This window comes from Xenopus laevis, chromosome 6L (genome assembly GCF_017654675.1).
Source record: "Xenopus laevis strain J_2021 chromosome 6L, Xenopus_laevis_v10.1, whole genome shotgun sequence".
Taxonomy (NCBI): domain Eukaryota; kingdom Metazoa; phylum Chordata; class Amphibia; order Anura; family Pipidae; genus Xenopus; species Xenopus laevis.
Window position 1 is genome coordinate 37,862,629 of NC_054381.1, and position 17,594 is coordinate 37,880,222.

The window sequence follows — 17,594 nt, forward strand, 5'->3', positions numbered from 1 at the left end:
CGCTTGATCCCGTTTGTAATTCAATTGGAGGAAAGTTGTCTGCAGCCTGCCACGCTGATATGTCAAACAATGAGAACTATATGGTCTTATTAGTATATGGTGAACGCCTAAATGAGTGTTAGAGGAGTCGTGAGTTTTTTCCATTGTACGGAAACGACGACTTTCTTAACGGCACCTCTTTGCTCGGTTATGATTCTGGGTAGTCAATGCACAAGGAGCTGTGGGTAATGGGAGCAGGCAGAACTCTCAGTAATGGCATCTCACTCGCTCTCTCAATTTATATCACATTTAAGTTCTGGCCTCAGTACTGTACCGAGAAGCTCTACCTATTTAGGTTGTACAAGGACGAACACTACTGTGGATTTTTGTCATCATGGGTAAGGAGGATGTGTCAGTCCCCATGCGACAATAAAGTGGGGAGATAAAAACCACTGCATAATTCCTTCGGTTGTGTGGATGACATGAGCAAGTATTAATATATCTGTATAGATCAGAGCACTTTTCTAATGGACCACAAATATAGGACGTATACCAGAGGCTCTCAATGAGACAAGAGAATACAACAATCGCGCAGGGGCACACCATTCATGGCCGTAAGGTCCATATATCGTCGAGGATAGGAATTCTTTTATTATGAGATGCTTTCCCGAGAGTAATCGTGTGTTAAGTGTGGCTGGCAAGGAAACTGAATATAAACATTGGAGATGCTCTCTTACGAAAAGGGTGCCTAATAAACTTCCATATGACCATGATGACCTTCTACTGTCGGTTCGAATCATAAAATCCCAGTTTCGGAAGAGGCGATCAATAAGCCTTTTCGGCATCTAAGGCTAAGCAATATGTTGGTGTAATGATGTGGTTTTGTTCACATAAGCATCAATTGAAATCAAAATTTGGTCATAAGCGAGTAGTAGTATTCACCTTAGCTGTGCTACTAGCCATATAATAAATGAAACCCTATCTCTTGCTCTGGACGTATCTTGAATGAGTCTGGGCATGAGGGTCAATCAGTCCAAACTACTGTTTCAGGCATCAAAGTTTAATAAGTATAAAGTGACTCTCTTATAGGGTCTGAATTATTCAAACAGGGGACACATGAGAGGCTTGTTACGCGTGACCAACAGAGGCCTAGGGTCACTACGACTCTCTTTTGTGAAAGTACGATCGGGAATGTAAGCCAAGACAGATGGACTGAGGAGTGGGTTATGGTTTTCTTGTCATAAATACGCAGTTAAAAAGCTTTATGGTCAGGTAGGTCGCAGGATCATAGTTCGCGAAATTTTTCTCTAATAATAAGGACAATAAAGTGAGTAGCATCGGGTCCCAGGCGCTCTGAGTTATTCGAAAGAAAGGGAGAGACTAATTGTGTCTCGCTTATGACTTCTCCTCGAGTGATGTGGTTGTGATAATGAGTTTCAGCATCTATGGTGGCCGTCGAGAACTAGAGTGGGACTCGTTATATGTCTGTCAAAAAACAAGGTATTTTTTCTGGAACTTATGACATACGGGTAGTGTCACGAGATTTTGAAGAAATATGAGAGCACCAGTGGCGAGAAGGGTAGATTCTAAATGTGGAGTAGGTTGTAGTGATTTCCACCTACAAGTATGCCATAGGCATATTCCCTTTTTTTGGTGAGAGGGAGAGAAATCGATTCCTTGTTCTACCTCATTAGATTTGTCTACTCGGAGAGACACTATGGCGGAATGTGTGTCAATCTGTATACTCGGCTAAATTTCTTAGCGAATATAAGAGTGTGGTTTAGACCCTCTTTCGCATAAAGTATTTTTTGGCTTGGTGAGCTTATCCTGATTAACTCGCGTTCGAGCTGTTCCCTCTAAAAGGCCAAGTAATCGACACTAAGCTCTTCACGTTCGTACACTGGAACGCAATATATCTCCCTACGAAGAATTCAGCCTGATTGTGGGTATGATCGGGTCTTTGTGTTCATGTAAAGTGGTTGTCACACTTTTGTTGTAGTAAAAGATGTCCTAAGTATGTGATGTTAGCTTTTTTCCGCAGCTGAGCTATGTGCTGAACTAATGAAGTTACACAAACCAGTTTATATTTTATTATTGTAAATTTAAATAAAGCACTTTCCGGAAACCCCTCCCCTCCCTCAAGAGTACATGCTTTATGGGCTTCCCCATAAAGTTTATTTATGTATCTTATCTATGAGTGAGCTCTGAGAGTCTCTAAAATATTCCCTAGGATCCAATTGGGATAATATCTTCCGCAAATAGCGAAGGGAGTTATTACAATAGAGAGTTACATTTATTTTGAACTCGCTCCCACATGCCGCGACAGGTATTGATCTGCACGACTTTGTGGATTGTCATGCATGAACATATATCCCAGGGTAATAGTGTCTATGATAGAGAATTCATTGACACATGCAACATATGGGATTGTATATCTGATAAAGAGGCTGGATTATGGCTCGCTTGCTATAACAGGAGTCCTACTGGAAGTCAAAAATAAATCCAATCTAGAGACTAAGAGCAAATCGCTGCGAGCACATGAAATAAAAGGGGAAAAGTGGCCCTTACGTTCATTGGGTGTGATGTACCTCGGATCAGGAATATCTCTGCTAATGATCTACCTGAATTCTATGTAATGCGGAAATCTTTATGAAGCATTGCAGCATCTGATTTTGTGTTGAGTGTAGCTTGACGCGACGGGAGGGGTGTATGTAGGGTCCCCTTCGTATTTCCGAGAGAGACTAGTCTACAACTTCGTAGTCCCTGCCAATAATAATAGGAATATTGGTAATTCCCCTGCTAACTTGTAAAGGGTGAGTGGTTTGTCTTTCAAAAAACCGCAGCTGATTCTTATTGGGGGAGTCGATATTGGCTCGCCTGAGAGGTCTTTGCCTTCCAAAAGGCCATCCCATATCAAATAGCGTCCTTTAAGGTATCTGGCCCTGAAATACCTTGACCTCAAAAAGGACAATTCTATCGTATTAAAGGTATAAGGCCCGCTCTTTTGTTAGCACGCCTAGAGGTTGTTGATAGAGCAGTAGGGAAACAATTTAGTTATGAATGAGATATTGTCGGGATGTTCCTAAAGTGCGATTCTTTGAATCATAGCACATATCGGGTCGCAATCTGTGTATACTCCCTTCTGCAGCATAACTATCGTTTCATAACACTGTTAAACCATGTCACCTTTAAACGTTAGACATTTAACATGGTGACTTATTGTAGGAATAAGCTTCCTTGAAATCCATTATACCGAACAGTTTTCCCCAAAGCCCAATCTCAAAACCGAAAACCTATAATGGGCTTTAGCAAATGCAATAATGAAATAAGGCAATGTAGAAGAGAAACAATCCCGGTAAACCATCCCCAAGGTAAATACGGCGAAAATAAGACATGGTAGGAGAAAACAAATCCCTTTTTGTGAACCATCCCCAAGGGTAAAATGTCTGACCAAAAAACCATAGAAAACAAACCAGAGAAAATAGACAAAAACAAACAAAGTATACTTATATAAAAGGAAACTCTGTAAGTCGTATCCCATCTGAAGGGAGCCAGTAGGGAAAGATTCAGTTAGTCGCCAGCTCTCACCGCCAAAATCAGGCAGGTATCGGGACCACAAGATACCTTATCTGTGTTGGGGGAGTCCCAGGTGTCAATGAGTAGGGCAGAACTAAGCAAGGAAATCAACAGAGACTCAGTATCCGGAAAGATCTATTCTCAGAGTCCATAATAACCAAAGGAAGATGCTCAGGGTGCATCTTTAGGGGGCGTCGTTCGATGGGTGCTGGTCTTCACCTTTTCCCAAATGGGTGAGAGTCGGGTGGGTTGTAGCTCGTCCTAGCCGGTGCCGGTATTTTTGGATCCGACGTATGCAAACCGAGATCATGTAGAAATTTAGATCCTTGAGTGTGATCCTGTAACGTATACTGGCGGTTCCCCTTTGTCACAATCAACCGGAATGGGAAGCCCCATCGATCGGGGATATTATGTTCCCGTAATGTTTGAGTTGTGGGGGCGAAGTTCCCTTCTTTTGTTCAGTGTAATTGGTGAGACGTCATTGAAAATCTGCACTTTCTGACCTTGATGGTCCACATGTGAGCAATTTCTGGTTTAGCTATAATGCTGTCCTTGCTCTCAAAATAGTGCAAGCATACAACAATGTCCCTTGGCGTTGTGACGTTGGGGGGTCTGGCTCCTAAGGCTCTATGGGCCCTATCAAACCGCCATGCTTCTACCGGGAGATCCGGGTTAATGGCTGAAAAGAGTGAGCGAAGGAAGGGCCTAATGTCTTGAGGAGAAATGTTTTCAGAAACCCCTCTTACCCGTAGGTTTTGCCGTCTGGATCTGTTTTCCAGATCTTCCGTATGGGACTGCAGGGAGTGGAGTTCATCGCGTAGTGTGAAATTCTCCTCCTCCATTTGATTATAGCGTGTGATAAGATCGTCAACCTTGTTTTCAAGTTGATCAGTCCGGTCCCCAAGATTAGTTATATCCGCTTGTATATTTTTAAGAGCCAGGTGAAAACTTGCTGTAATCGAGTTTGTTAACCGCTCATGAAGATCTGTAAGCTGTTGCGCAAGTACCTGTACCGTTACCAGGTCTGGGCCTTGTGGCCTGCGGGATTGCGGTAAACGGTTGTATAGTGGACTCAGTGGTGAATTGTCCAGGAGAGGTAGCTATCGAATCACTGTGTCCCGGAGAGCTAGACGGGGAGATATCTGCAAGTGCGCCATTGTCAGAGTCTCCGGCGCCATCTTGGAAACGCTGTTTCTGAGATGTCGACTTCTGAAAATAAGGAGAGATTGTGCCGGGTGAGACCTTAGTTCGGCGTTTCCCCAGCTCGACACGCTTTCCTTTGGTGCTCATATTCGCCCGATTAGCAAAAGTTAGCAATATAGAGGCTAAGATCGGGTAATATATCTCCCGTTGGGACGGAGCTCTCTGTCTGTGCGACCGTCCTACGTCATGGCACGCATGCGCCCCCTATCACCTTTCTTTTCATGCCACATGTATTGGTACAATTGCCATGGAACTTTGGAACTTTTAGCAATAAAGTATGTCTTTATTTTTTTTTTTTTGGCAGAAATTTTATGAATAACCACCAGAAGCCAGTGCTAACAGGCCAACGGTTTAAAACCAGAAAGAGGGGTAAGTGTTCAATACTGTTATTAGACTCTTTAATCAAAATAATGGCTCACCAGATGGGTCCTGAGATATTGTTAGACATGGCTAGATTTGATTAACCTGGCTAAACAAGTATTTACATAGGATCCATAATCCCATGCTTCAGATAAGCAAGTGAGATTGCCTTTCCAATGAATATGGGCTATCTTCTGTAAATCTGTCTGGCTGTGAAGGACTATTAACTAGATATAAAAAAACAAAAAAACAACTATTAAGGTCAGGGCACACAGGCAGATTCAGGGAGATTAGTCGCCGGCTAAAATGTAAATCGCCGTCGGGATGGCACTCGGCGCAATTTGTTTCCTGAAGTCTCCCGAGGTTGCCTCACGAGGAAACTTTGAGCGATTTCGGAAAATGAATCAAGCCGAGTGACATCCCTCGGCAATTTACATTTTTGCAGACGGGAAGGCAGTTCAGGGAGATTTGTCGCCGGGCAACTAATCTTCCCAAATCTGCCTGTGTGCCCTGACCCTTAATAGTTCACTAATGTATTTCCTCTTTCAGTCAATTAAAAATGCTTACAACAACCTACTTCTGGAGTATATATCAGACCAACAGCCAGTAAAATGGGAGTATATTGCCTTCTACTTCCTTCCACAACACAAATTAGAAAAATCAGACAGAACATTTAACTCTATGGCAGCCAAGTACTGGAATCTAGCATACTGTGTTACTTTATACTACATTTACATTTAGTATTTATTACATTGTGGGGAAACAGCATGTCATGTGTGAACAAGTGACTACAAAAAGGATCTTTGAATTTCGAGGGGTTCAGTCTGCATTAGATATATAGTATAATTTAACTCCAACCAAAATATAGAAAATATAAAGGCAGCCATATGAACTTCAGATGTGATCTGCAAAGACACAAGTCTTTAGGAGGCATTGCATTGCATAGATAAAGTCATTTACAGTTTGGTTGCACTGGATATTTCTTGTTTGGGGAGGGCAAATCTCTACCAGTTCATAAGTGCCAGAAAGTTTCTGCACTGATTGTCAACACAACTTTCTGCACATGAAAACATGTCATTTCCAGCACCCAGAGATCTCCAAATATCCCTGTCACACACAGTACCTCTTGGAAAGGGGTTGCAAAATATTCTCTGTTATATGCCATACACAAAAAATAAAGACAGAAAAATAAATAAATAAATATATATATATATATATATATATATATATATATATATATATATTTATCCAGAACCAAAGCGAGCACTGTTTGCTAAATAAAAATACTTTTATTGGACTAATAAGACCTGAGAGTGCTCGCTTTGGTTCTGGATATTTATGATGCTTTTTTTGCTGATGGCACCCAGGCAAATAACACAGCGGATTACGAGTTGTGCCGGCTCTTCACGGAATATAATATTTTAAGTTAATATTTTACGTTTTCCTTATTATACACTGTTGTTTTGTGATCCCACCTATATAATATGCAAAATACAACATATATATATATATATATATATATATATATATATATATATATATATATATATATATATAGTCAACTACAACAGGTCCTCTGCACTCAACCCATTATCAATATATTTAAGACAGCGACATTTTGTGCATACTGCTACTAAAAAATGCCTTACCCTTTAAACAACACAGGGATTGTTTGTCCATATATTGCAATATATTTAAGATGGCCAACTACGTCAAAGTCATCCCATATCTGGCCAGTCCTACGCTTAATTTTCATCTGATTCATTAAGAATTCTATTGCTTCATTATACATTTTACAAAGGGACTAAGTTTTACCTGCAACTTACTAGCTGCTTTCAAAGTAAAACTCCCAAACTATATGTATTTTGTGGTTACACCCTCATTGCACCCCCGCCTAATGGTTTTAAAAAATAGTGGTGAGCACAACTTTCCCTTGATTGTTATAGTTATACAGGAGCAGTGACCAGCTCCATGTTGTAGCTCCCACCCTTCCCTTCCCACCCATAGTCAGGTGATCCCATTGGTGTCTAATAAAAGGGCAGCCAAGTTTGGGAGTTTTACTTTGAAAGCAGCAAGTAAGTTGCAGGTAAAACTTAGTCCCTTTGTAAAATGTATAATTAAGCAATAGAATTCTTAATGAATCAGATGAAAATTAAGCGTAGGACTGGCCAGATATGGGATGACTTTGACGTAGTTGGCCAGCTTAAATATATATATATATATATATATATATATATATATATATATATATATATAGCTTTAAGGTCCCCATAGATGCGACGATTCTTCTACGGTGAACGACCGATTTCAGTGCAGTCCTACCAATCCATCAAATTATCGTGCAGTTAGTGGGATTCCAACGATCGTACATCTTATGATTTTTCGGCCGACACCTGTCAGAAAATTGATCGGCCAAGTTTAAAAATCTTTATCGGTCCCAGTGCAATCTATCTATGTTTGCAGGGCCAAGCAGGCAGCTACCCTTAGTTTTGCTGGCAATATCGCCTGAAATGGTCTTTTTAGTAAATGGACATGTTGTACATTTAATTGATCATTTCGAGATAATCGTAGTCTCACAATAACGTTTGGATCTTTTAAAAATCTTTACATCTATGGCCAGCTTTAGACTTTTTAAAGTCCAGATAGGGGAATTGGGTAGAGGCTCTGGCCTAGCAACTCGCCAGTGAAATAGTCAAAAATAAATGGAAAGCCGATACCTTGTCTGCTACAAACGGGTGAATCCCAAACTTTATTCCATGGTGCTCACAACACTTCAATGTTCAAACATTTCGGGACCGCATGGCCCTTCCTCAGTGACCACTGAGGAAGGGCCATGCGGTCCCGAAACATTTGAACATTGTATCTTATTTGTCTCCAAGTCATATTAAAAGCTCATTTTAAATCTCATGCTATGAAATAAAACAATCACAGATAACATTTTAGTGTAGGACTTTTTCACTAAAATGAAAGAGCTAGAATGCTTTTGCACTTCATTAAAGGGATCCTGTCATCGGAAAACATGTTTTTTTCAAAATGCATCAGTTAATAGTGCTACTCTATCAGAATTCTGCACTGAAATCCATTTCTCAAAAGAGCAAACAGATTTTTTTATATTCAATTTTGAAATCTGACCTGGGGCTAGACATTTTGTCAATTTCCCAGCTGCCCCTGGTCATGTGACTTGAGAGAAATGCTTTCTGGCAGGCTGCTCCTTCTCAATGTAACTGAATGTGTCTCAGTGGGACATGGGTTTTTACTATTGAGTGCTGTTCTTAGATCTACCAGGCAGCTGTTATCTTGTGTTAGGGAGCTGTTATCTGGTTACCTTCCCATTGTTCTGTTGTTAGGCTGCTGGGGTGGGGGGGGGGAAAGGGAGGGGGGTGATATCACTCTAACTTGCAGTACAGCAGTAAAGAGTGATTGAAGTTTATCAGAGCACAAGTCACATGACTTGGGGCAGCTGGGAAATTGACAATATGTCTAGACCCATGTCAGATTTCAAAACTGAATGTAAGAAAATCTGTTTGCTCTTTTGAGAAATGGATTTCAGTGCAGAATTCTGCTTAAGCAGCATTATTAACTGATTCATTTTGAAAAAAATGTTTTTTCCCGTGACAGTATCCCTTTAAGTACTGCACAATGCAGACAGGGTTAGTTTATAATTGAGATTGATTGCACTGAGATTGATATAAAATCCCTATATGGCCAGCTTTACTGTCTGAGATCTGTTATAAACAAGCTTTGCACTGCAGTTTCTATGTTCACTCCTTTCTAAAGAACTGATACAAAAGAATAACATTTATGTTTCTTCCTCCTATTTACCTGCCACAGATGAAAAAGAGAAATTTGAGCCTACAGTATTTAGGGATACCATTATTCTGGGCCTCAATGAAGCAGGGAACGATTTGGAAGCAGTAGCAAAATTTCTTGATACAACAGGATCACGACTTGATTACCGCCGTTATGCTGAAACCCTGTTTGATATCCTGATCGCCGGAAGCATGCTGGGTAATCTCTTCCTCAACTCTCTGGAATACATTATTTCTTTAGTTTGAATCACACTTTAATAGACCTTTGTAAGTCTGTTGCATAGCAAACATTTATAGGAACATTCTAAGCAACTTAATTTATGGCCAATGTATATTAATCAAATATAGTTTTAAAAGTATCTGTAATTATTTGCAAAATATTCCCACATTACTTTTCCCTCTTAAAGGGACACTGTACCCTATTTTTGAGAAGTGTGGTTTCTACAGGGTAAGAATAGTTGCGCTGGCATCAAATCCTAGTATCTCTCAGCAGAGTAGCAGTTACAGAGCTTCTGGCTAGCCTGTGAGTGAGACAATGGCTGCTTAGACAAAGGTAACTTTTAAAAGTGTAAATATATTCATGGTTTTTCACAAATTATTATTTTTTCTTTTCTTACACCTATGCTAGTTTATGTTTCTTTTTTTGGGATCACTCAGTTTATTGCCTGTGAAATCACAGTCTAAGCTATGATACCCACTGCAGAGTCATTACTTGCAATTGCACCTAGCTGTCCTCTGCACTGATTTAATGGCAAGGTGCTAGAAGCATCTCTCGTAAGAGAGTAAATCGTTGTAGCCTTACACTTACACTATCTTGATTTACAGCAAAGCACATATCAGGAGGGAATTGGAGTAAAATGGGTTTTCTCTTTCTCTCCACGCTTAGAGTGAGTTCAATTTAATGTCCCTTTCACAGCTAGAGACTACTGTCCTATATTGCTGGGAAATCCATTGCGGAAAACTCTGGCTACCAAAGGTCATTATTAAATAGATGTGTAGAACGAAGGGGTCGGAAATATGGCAGGCACATAACAGATTCTGCAAATCAGCACAATGACCGTGTTCCAGCGATGAAAAGAATAGAACACTTTAGAAACACTGCTAAAGGAAATGAGGGGAAAATGGATTTCATTCCCTTTCCTATATATTGGGCTAATGCCACCGATTCTTCCTTGGACTAAAATCATTTTGATTAGGGATGCACCGAATCCAGGATTCGGTTCGTGATTCTGCCTTTTTCAGCAGGATTCGGCCGAATCCTTGGGGCAAATTCACTAAGAATCGAAGTTGCGCCAGGCGCAACTTCGCCGCACTTCGCCAGGCGTATTTTCGCCAGCGCTCCGCAGATTCACTAAAATCCGAAGTTGCGCACAGGGGTAGCGTAAGTTTGCGAAGTTGCGCTAGCGTTGATTCGCTAAGTAAAGCGAAGTTACGTTAGCGAAGGCTAATTTGCATACGGCGCCAAATTCAAATTTCAATGGAGGAACACGTAACAGCACTACAAATGGCTAGAAAACCTTCAAATCATCAAATAAAAATTTTATTTTGCCCTACACATGTGCCCACTGTCTAGGTAAGTTGCCATGAGTCAGGAAATGTAGGGGAGCCCCAAAAAAATTTTTCGATCTTTTTCAGCCTATCACCCATAATGTAGAAAACACGCCAGCGTTTTTTGGGACTTAGAAAAAATTTTGACTTTTTTTGAAACAATCCCTATCTACTCTATTGCGCTTCGCCAGGTCTGAGGTGGCGAAGGAAGTCTAGCGTAAAAGGTAGCGTTCAGTACACTGCGCAAGTTAGTGAATTTGCGTAGTTACGTCGCTAGCGAAAATTCGCCAGGTGTAAGGGTGCGAAGTAACACTAGCGAAACTACGCCAGCGTTCGTTAGTGAATTTGCGCAGTAACGAAAATGCCAAACGCTAGCTTCGGCGCTTAGTGAATTTGCATATGTAAATTAGGGGCAGGTAGGGAAATCACGTGACTTTTTGCCACAAATGAAGAATTATTTTCCACTTTTTCCTTTCCTACCCCTAATTTGCATATGCAAATTAGGGTTCGGTATTCGGCCGAATCTTTCACAAAGGATTCGGCCGAATCCCAAATAGTGGATTCGGCGCATCCCTAATTTTGATCGGGTGATGGTGGGAGGCTTTGGGAACTAAGACCAATTTTTATTTATTTATTTTTACAACAAATACGATGGAAGTATTACAGGAAGCTGCTATTTCTTCTGCCATGTCTCCTGGGGTTATTATACACAAACTTGCCACTGTATTTATCCTACTATGCATTCCAAGGGTATTCTACACGGAACACACTCTGTATCATATATATATATATATATATTTACAGTGGTGTGAAAAACTATTTGCCCCCTTCCTGATTTCTTATTCTTTTGCATGTTTGTCACACTTAAATGTTTCTGCTCATCAAAAACCGTTAACTATTAGTCAAAGATAACATAATTGAACACAAAATGCAGTTTTTAAATGAAGGTTTACGTTATTAAGGGAGAAAAAAAACTCCAAATCTACATGGGCCTGTGTGAAAAAGTGATTGCCCCCCTTGTTAAAAAATAACTTAACTGTGGTTTATCACACCTGAGTTCAATTTCAAAGGTTATAAAGCCATTTCTAAAGCTTTGGGACTCCAGCGAACCACAGTGAGAGCCATTATCCACAAATGGCAAAAACATGGAACAGTGGTGAACCTTCCCAGGAGTGGCCGGCCGACCAAAATTACCCCAAGAGCGCAGAGACAACTCATCCGAGAGGCCACAAAAGACCCCAGGACAACATCTAAAGAACTGCAGGCCTCACTTGCCTCAATTAAGGTCAGTGTTCACGACTCCACCATAAGAAAGAGACTGGGCAAAAACGGCCTGCATGGCAGATTTCCAAGGCGCAAACCACTTTTAAGCAAAAAGAACATTAAGGCTCGTCTCAATTTTGCTAAAAAACATCTCAATGATTGCCAAGACTTTTGGGAAATTGTGGACCGACGAGACAAAAGTTGAACTTTTTGGAAGGTGCGCGTCCCGTTACATCTGGCGTAAAAGTAACACAGCATTTCAGAAAAAGAACATCATACCAACAGTAAAATATGGTGGTGGTAGTGTGATGGTCTGGGGTTGTTTTGCTGCTTCAGGACCTGGAAGACTTGCTGTGATAGATGGAACCATGAATTCTACTGTCTACCAAAAAATCCTGAAGGAGAATTTCCGGCCATCTGTTCGTCAACTCAAGCTGAAGCGATCTTGGGTGCTGCAGCAGGACAATGACCCAAAACACACCAGCAAATCCACCTCTGAATGGCTGAAGAAAAACAAAATGAAGACTTTGGAGTGGCCTAGTAAAAGTCCTGACCTGAATCCTATTGAGATGTTGTGGCATGACCTTAAAAAGGCGGTTCATGCTAGAAAACCCTCAAATAAAGCTGAATTACAACAATTCTGCAAAGGTGAGTGGGCCAAAATTCCTCCAGAGCGCTGTAAAAGACTCGTTGCAAGTTATCGCAAACGCTTGATTGCAGTTATTGCTGCTAAGGGTGGCCCAACCAGTTATTAGGTTCAGGGGGCAATTACTTTTTCACACAGGTTTGGATTTCTTTTCTCCCTAAATAATAAAAACCCATTTAAAACACTCATTTAAAAACTGCATTTTGTGTTTACTTGTGTTATCTTTGACTAATAGTTAAATGTGTTTGATGATCAGAAACATTTTGTGTGACAAACATGCAAAAGAATAAGAAATCAGGAAGGGGGCAAATAGTTTTTCACACCACTGTATATCAATATATCCATATCATAACTATCACAGTTTTATATGCTTAGTTAGAAATCTTTTTGTTCTTTTAAGCTCCCGGAGGAAGCCGTATTGATGATGGAGACAAAGCCAAGCAGACCAATCACTGTGTGTTTTCAGCTGAAGAGGACTATGAGACCATGCGAAATTATGCTCAGGTATGCGAGAAACATGGCGTTCATGCTAGACTCTGTTACATCACGAGAGTTCAGTAATGAAAAGGGATATAAAGCGAGGTTATGCATGATTTGCACCAGTTGGCTGTATATACAGTATATAAAGATGTTTTATAGTGAGACAACAGCATGATTGTTTCATTAAAAGGGTTTTTACGCTTATTTATTATTACATTTTCCCGAAAATTTGCTTTGCAGGAAAAAAAATCAGATTTTCAAGATTTTTTTTTTGATTTTTCACACAATTTTTTCGGATTTTTCGCCTGAAAACTTCGGGGTATTGCACAAAACCCAGCGCACATTAAAAAATCATTGGGACTTATCCCATTGATTTATATGCCGGATTTTCTAATACTGATTTTTCCATCCTCTGGGTTTAAAAAATTCCGAAAAATTCGTGATTTTTTTTTAAGTCTGATTTTATATATATATATGGTTTTCCAGATAACTGAGCTTTCTGTAATTTGGATCTTCATACCTTAATTCTACTAGAAAATCATGTAAACATGAAATAAACCCAATAGGCTGGTTTTGCTTCTAATAAGGATTAATTATATATTAGTTTGGATCAAGTACAAGCTACTGTTTTATTACAGAGAAAAAGGAAATCATTTAAAAAAAAAATTGGATTATTTGGATAAAATGGAGTCTATGGGAGATGCCCTTTCTGTAATTCAGAGCTTTCTGGATAACAGGTTTCTGCATAACGGATCCCATACTTGTATAAATGAACCAACCATCTCTTGTTAAACACCAGCTGATTGGTCCTACCAACATGTAAAGGTGGCTATAGACACACAGATCCTATTGTACGAATCGAGGATTCGTACGATTTTCGGATTGTGTGTGTGTGGCGTGTGCCGACATATTTCGTCCGGTCGGGTCAGGTTTGATTTTGACCCGACCGATCCCGCCGGCACATAGTAATCGGATCGTCCGAACAATCGGATTACCCCCGATATAGTCATGCCTGTTAATGGCATATCGGGGAAAGATCCGCTCGTTTGGCGATGTTGCCAAACGAGCGGATCTTTGCGTCTCTATGGCCACCTTTAATCTCTATAGGGAAACTAAAACAGTGAAGTAACAATTAGAGGGTTATTTATCAAAGTCCGAATTTATCGCAACATTCTCTGCTACATTCTCAGATCAAATCCGCTCTGTTTTTTTACGCTTATTTATTATTACATTTTCCCAAAAGTATGCTGTGCAGGAAGGAAAAAAAAATCAGATTTTCACGATTTTTTCTGATTTTCATGATTTTTTTCTGATTTTTCACCCAAAAACTCAGAAAACGTCAGGTTACTGCACGAAACCCAGCGCACATCAAAAATTCATTGAGACTTCTCCCATTGACTTATATGCAACCTCGACAGGTCTGAGATGCCGGATTTTCAGATTCAGACTTTTCCATCCTCTGGGTTTAATAAATTCTGAAAAATTCATGATTTTTTAAAAGTCAGATTTCATTAATGAATGATTTTTGCATTCGGAGTTTAGTAAATAACCCCCTTAATGTTAATTCTTTGTAACAACAGGTAGAACTTTATAGGCAAGAAACTCAAACAAATTAATACAGAACAACATTCATTTCCCTGAGGCGACACATTGGGAGTATTTATCAAACTGTATAAAGAAACAACAAGCAAATCACCTGACACGGCAAAGGAAAAGCAGTGATTTCCAGTGACCCCGTAGCTGCAGATAAAGTAGAAGCGTTTGTTCATTGTAACAGAGCCACCTCCACCGACACGACCATTTTCCCCATTGACTTTAAAGGATCACGTGAGGTTTATAGTCAAATAATGGCGTCAAATGTACCAATTGGGAGGCGTGAAATAAAAGTCAACTTGATAAACTCACCGTTTCCTGTACACAATATGATTAATGGGCCCCATTATGTACAAAACCTTGTCTACCTGGTTAGAAATAGGAGATATACGACTGATTTCTGGATTATCCTGGGGTGACTTCACTAATGTTTAAATTATATGAAAAAAAATAAACCTTCCTGCCTCCCTAAACAGGACAGACGTGGAAACAGCCGAATGCAATCAGTCATTATTACTGTCATTACTCAATCAGCTTCAGTGCAGCCAATACATTTCAGTGGGAAGTTGTTTATATTTATTTATATGTGTTTAAAGGAGAAGGAAAGGTTAAAACTGTACACATGGGCTTCTGTATCAGACTTCCTGCCTTCAGCTTAAACCTCCTTGCCCTGGGCGTGAGCATGCTCAGTTTATTCCTTTCCCGCGTGTAATCTGAGCCCAGAGCTATGAGTGAGCAGGGAGAGACTCAGGCAGGAAGTGATGTCACACCAAGCCAATATGGCAGCTGCTATCCTAAAGAAACACAGAGCTTCTAGAGCTGTTTACTCAGGTATGGTAAAGCATTCTACTGAATAATTATAGTGTTATAGCTTGCACTATTGTGGCTAATCTATTGGCAATAAACTGTCTTGACAAATGTCAACAGTTCATACAGACCATAAAGCAAAACAAGTGAGAAACCCCCAAAATATGTGACTTTTTTAATAATATACCCCGATATAATTGTTATATAGAAAAACATGTTTTATTAAGAGTGAAGCTCACCATAAAACCAGTTTATATAGAATCCATCTCAAAGGCTGTTGCACTTGGTCTTTTTCTTAAGTTTTTGGAATGGGACTTGCGGGGGGGTCATTCAAGCTGTGTGGTTGGTAGATATTATTGCACATAAGAAGCAGTCACAGTAGCAAACGTCAGTAAGCAGAATGTATGTCTCAAGCACAAGAAGTAGAGCGACAGAGGCCTTTGTGGATGGTACGACCTTTACAGACAGGTTTTCTGCCTCTCCACATCTTGAGAGAACATGTGACAGAACTGAAGGTAAGAGGTTGAAAAGGCCTTTACTCTTCAGTGTGATTTGCTGATTGAGATATTGGTTTCAGCAGCCATTTTGCTTCCCTCCAATCCTTCTGCTGCACTTGCTACTGCCGGACCTTCTGCTTCTGTTTGGGAATTAGAAGCTCCTTCCGTCTCTGCAAGTTGTTCATCAGTTTTTATTTGCTCTGCTAACAAATCACAATTAAATATATAAATATATAAATTAGTAACACATTTTTCAGAATCGAATAAGAACATTTCCAACAGATCTTCTAGATATGGGTAGAAACTCTACGAGCAGCACCCACACTGCTACTCAAGGCACCATCTCAGATTAAAGCCGGCTACATTAAGGGGCAGATTTTTTCAAGGGTCGAATTGAATTTTTTTTTATGGTCAAAACTGTCAAATTCAACTAGGGAGTTTGTGTAATAAAATTAACTGGTGTGCGGCGGCGTGGACGGCCGCCACGCCGCCGCGCTCCTAGTCCGGCGCCATCTTGATTCTTCTAGGGCGCGCCTCTTAAAGGTACAGACGCGCTGGCGTGATTGCGCGTGTGGATTCCGGAGGTGGTTTCCGACGTTAAAGAAGAAGAGTTTAGTGCGTGTGGTGAGGGGCTGATATCAACAGGCTGGCTTGGACCTCGTGTATAGTAGAAGGAACAAGATGTCAGCCCATAGGAAAATAAACACTGTGGTTTCACAAGCCTAAATTACCATTGCAACAATGTGCACAAGAAGATGAATAAATGGAGCAAGATCCTAATGACACGTTAAATGAACAACTACATTCACTTGTTGGGGAACAAGAATAATGAGCATGAAAAGTCCTTTTATTCCTCTCCAACGGCTCTTAGTAAATCAAGGACCTCTGCGTTCTCTGCAGGGACAGACTCTTGGATAGAGGCCTCTTATGGGCATTTAGGAAAATCAGCTGATAAATATCTAGTTGTGGAGAGCAGCCAGGTGATTAGTTCTACATCAGGTCAACATCTACTGACATTAATACACAGCCTGCTGTATGGCTTTGAATTTTGTTGGCAAGTATGGAAGAGTTCTGAGGAAAGTGATGCAGTTTGGGAGGGGGGGGGGGGGTGCAGGGGCTCTATGATTAGAATTTGGCCCATCATCTTCTTGTCATTAATTACAAATATATATTAGACAAGAAAAAACATATTAACTGAGGGGGTGACTATATGTTTTGAACCCATAGTAAAAGTGTTTTGAGGGGGGGGGGAATGCTTTGCACATAAAGATCCACAGGCTGGTGTTTTGGGGTTTTTTCCCCAAAGAGAGGCCCCAGCCCTAGGTAAAGACTTTAGTATAATGTCTCTTTAAAGACAAGGAAAGTCTAAATTAGGGATGCACCAAATCCACTATTTTGGATTCGGCCAAACCCCCCAAATCCTTTGCGAAAGATTCGGCTGAACACCGAACCGAACCAGAATTTGCATAAGCAAATTAGGGGTGGGAAGGGGAAAACATTTTTTACTTCCATGTTTTGTGACAAAAAGTCACGTGATTTCCCTCCCCGCTCCTAACTGACATATGCAAGTTAGGATTTGTATTCAGTTCCGCCAGGCAGAAGGATTCGGCTGAATCCTGGCCAAATCCCGAACTGAATCCTGGATTTGGTGCATCCTTAGTCTGAACAAATGTGGAATGTGAAATGCAGGCAGATGCTTATAAAACACTTCTGCAATAAAAGCAGTAAAAGGATTTGCTAAGGCAATACCATTATAGACTGAAATCTCTTTTGGGACTTATGTGTAAACTACTTCTTCTAGGAAGAAGATCGCTCCATGGTGCTCACTGGAAT

General features: G+C 40.4%; 4 protein-coding genes across 4 annotated transcripts in view; 3 read left to right on the top strand and 1 right to left on the bottom strand.

Annotated features, from left to right (window-relative positions):
* Positions 1 to 9,016, top strand: part of LOC121394554 (basic leucine zipper and W2 domain-containing protein 2-like) — a 337,450-nt gene extending 328,434 nt beyond the window's left edge. The window contains exons 7-8 of the mRNA XM_041565949.1: positions 5,063 to 5,127; positions 8,950 to 9,016. Coding sequence (XP_041421883.1) covers positions 5,063 to 5,077 — 15 coding nt within the window. The 3' untranslated portion in view covers positions 5,078 to 5,127; positions 8,950 to 9,016. The remainder of the gene's footprint in view (positions 1 to 5,062; positions 5,128 to 8,949) is intronic.
* Positions 1 to 17,594, top strand: part of bzw2.L (basic leucine zipper and W2 domains 2 L homeolog) — a gene marked incomplete at its 5' end in the record, with an annotated part of 176,390 nt that overhangs the window by 136,451 nt on the left and 22,345 nt on the right.
* LOC108718876 (basic leucine zipper and W2 domain-containing protein 2) overlaps positions 8,987 to 17,594 on the top strand; it is a 114,252-nt gene continuing 105,644 nt past the window's right edge. Inside the window, exons 1-2 of the mRNA XM_041565940.1 lie at positions 8,987 to 9,126; positions 12,785 to 12,888. Coding sequence (XP_041421874.1) covers positions 12,806 to 12,888 — 83 coding nt within the window. The 5' untranslated portion in view covers positions 8,987 to 9,126; positions 12,785 to 12,805. The remainder of the gene's footprint in view (positions 9,127 to 12,784; positions 12,889 to 17,594) is intronic.
* The window catches only part of LOC121394552 (ankyrin repeat and MYND domain-containing protein 2-like), a 56,075-nt gene continuing 53,825 nt past the window's right edge, over positions 15,345 to 17,594 (bottom strand). Inside the window, exon 7 of the mRNA XM_041565944.1 lies at positions 15,345 to 15,964. Coding sequence (XP_041421878.1) covers positions 15,946 to 15,964 — 19 coding nt within the window. The 3' untranslated portion in view covers positions 15,345 to 15,945. The remainder of the gene's footprint in view (positions 15,965 to 17,594) is intronic.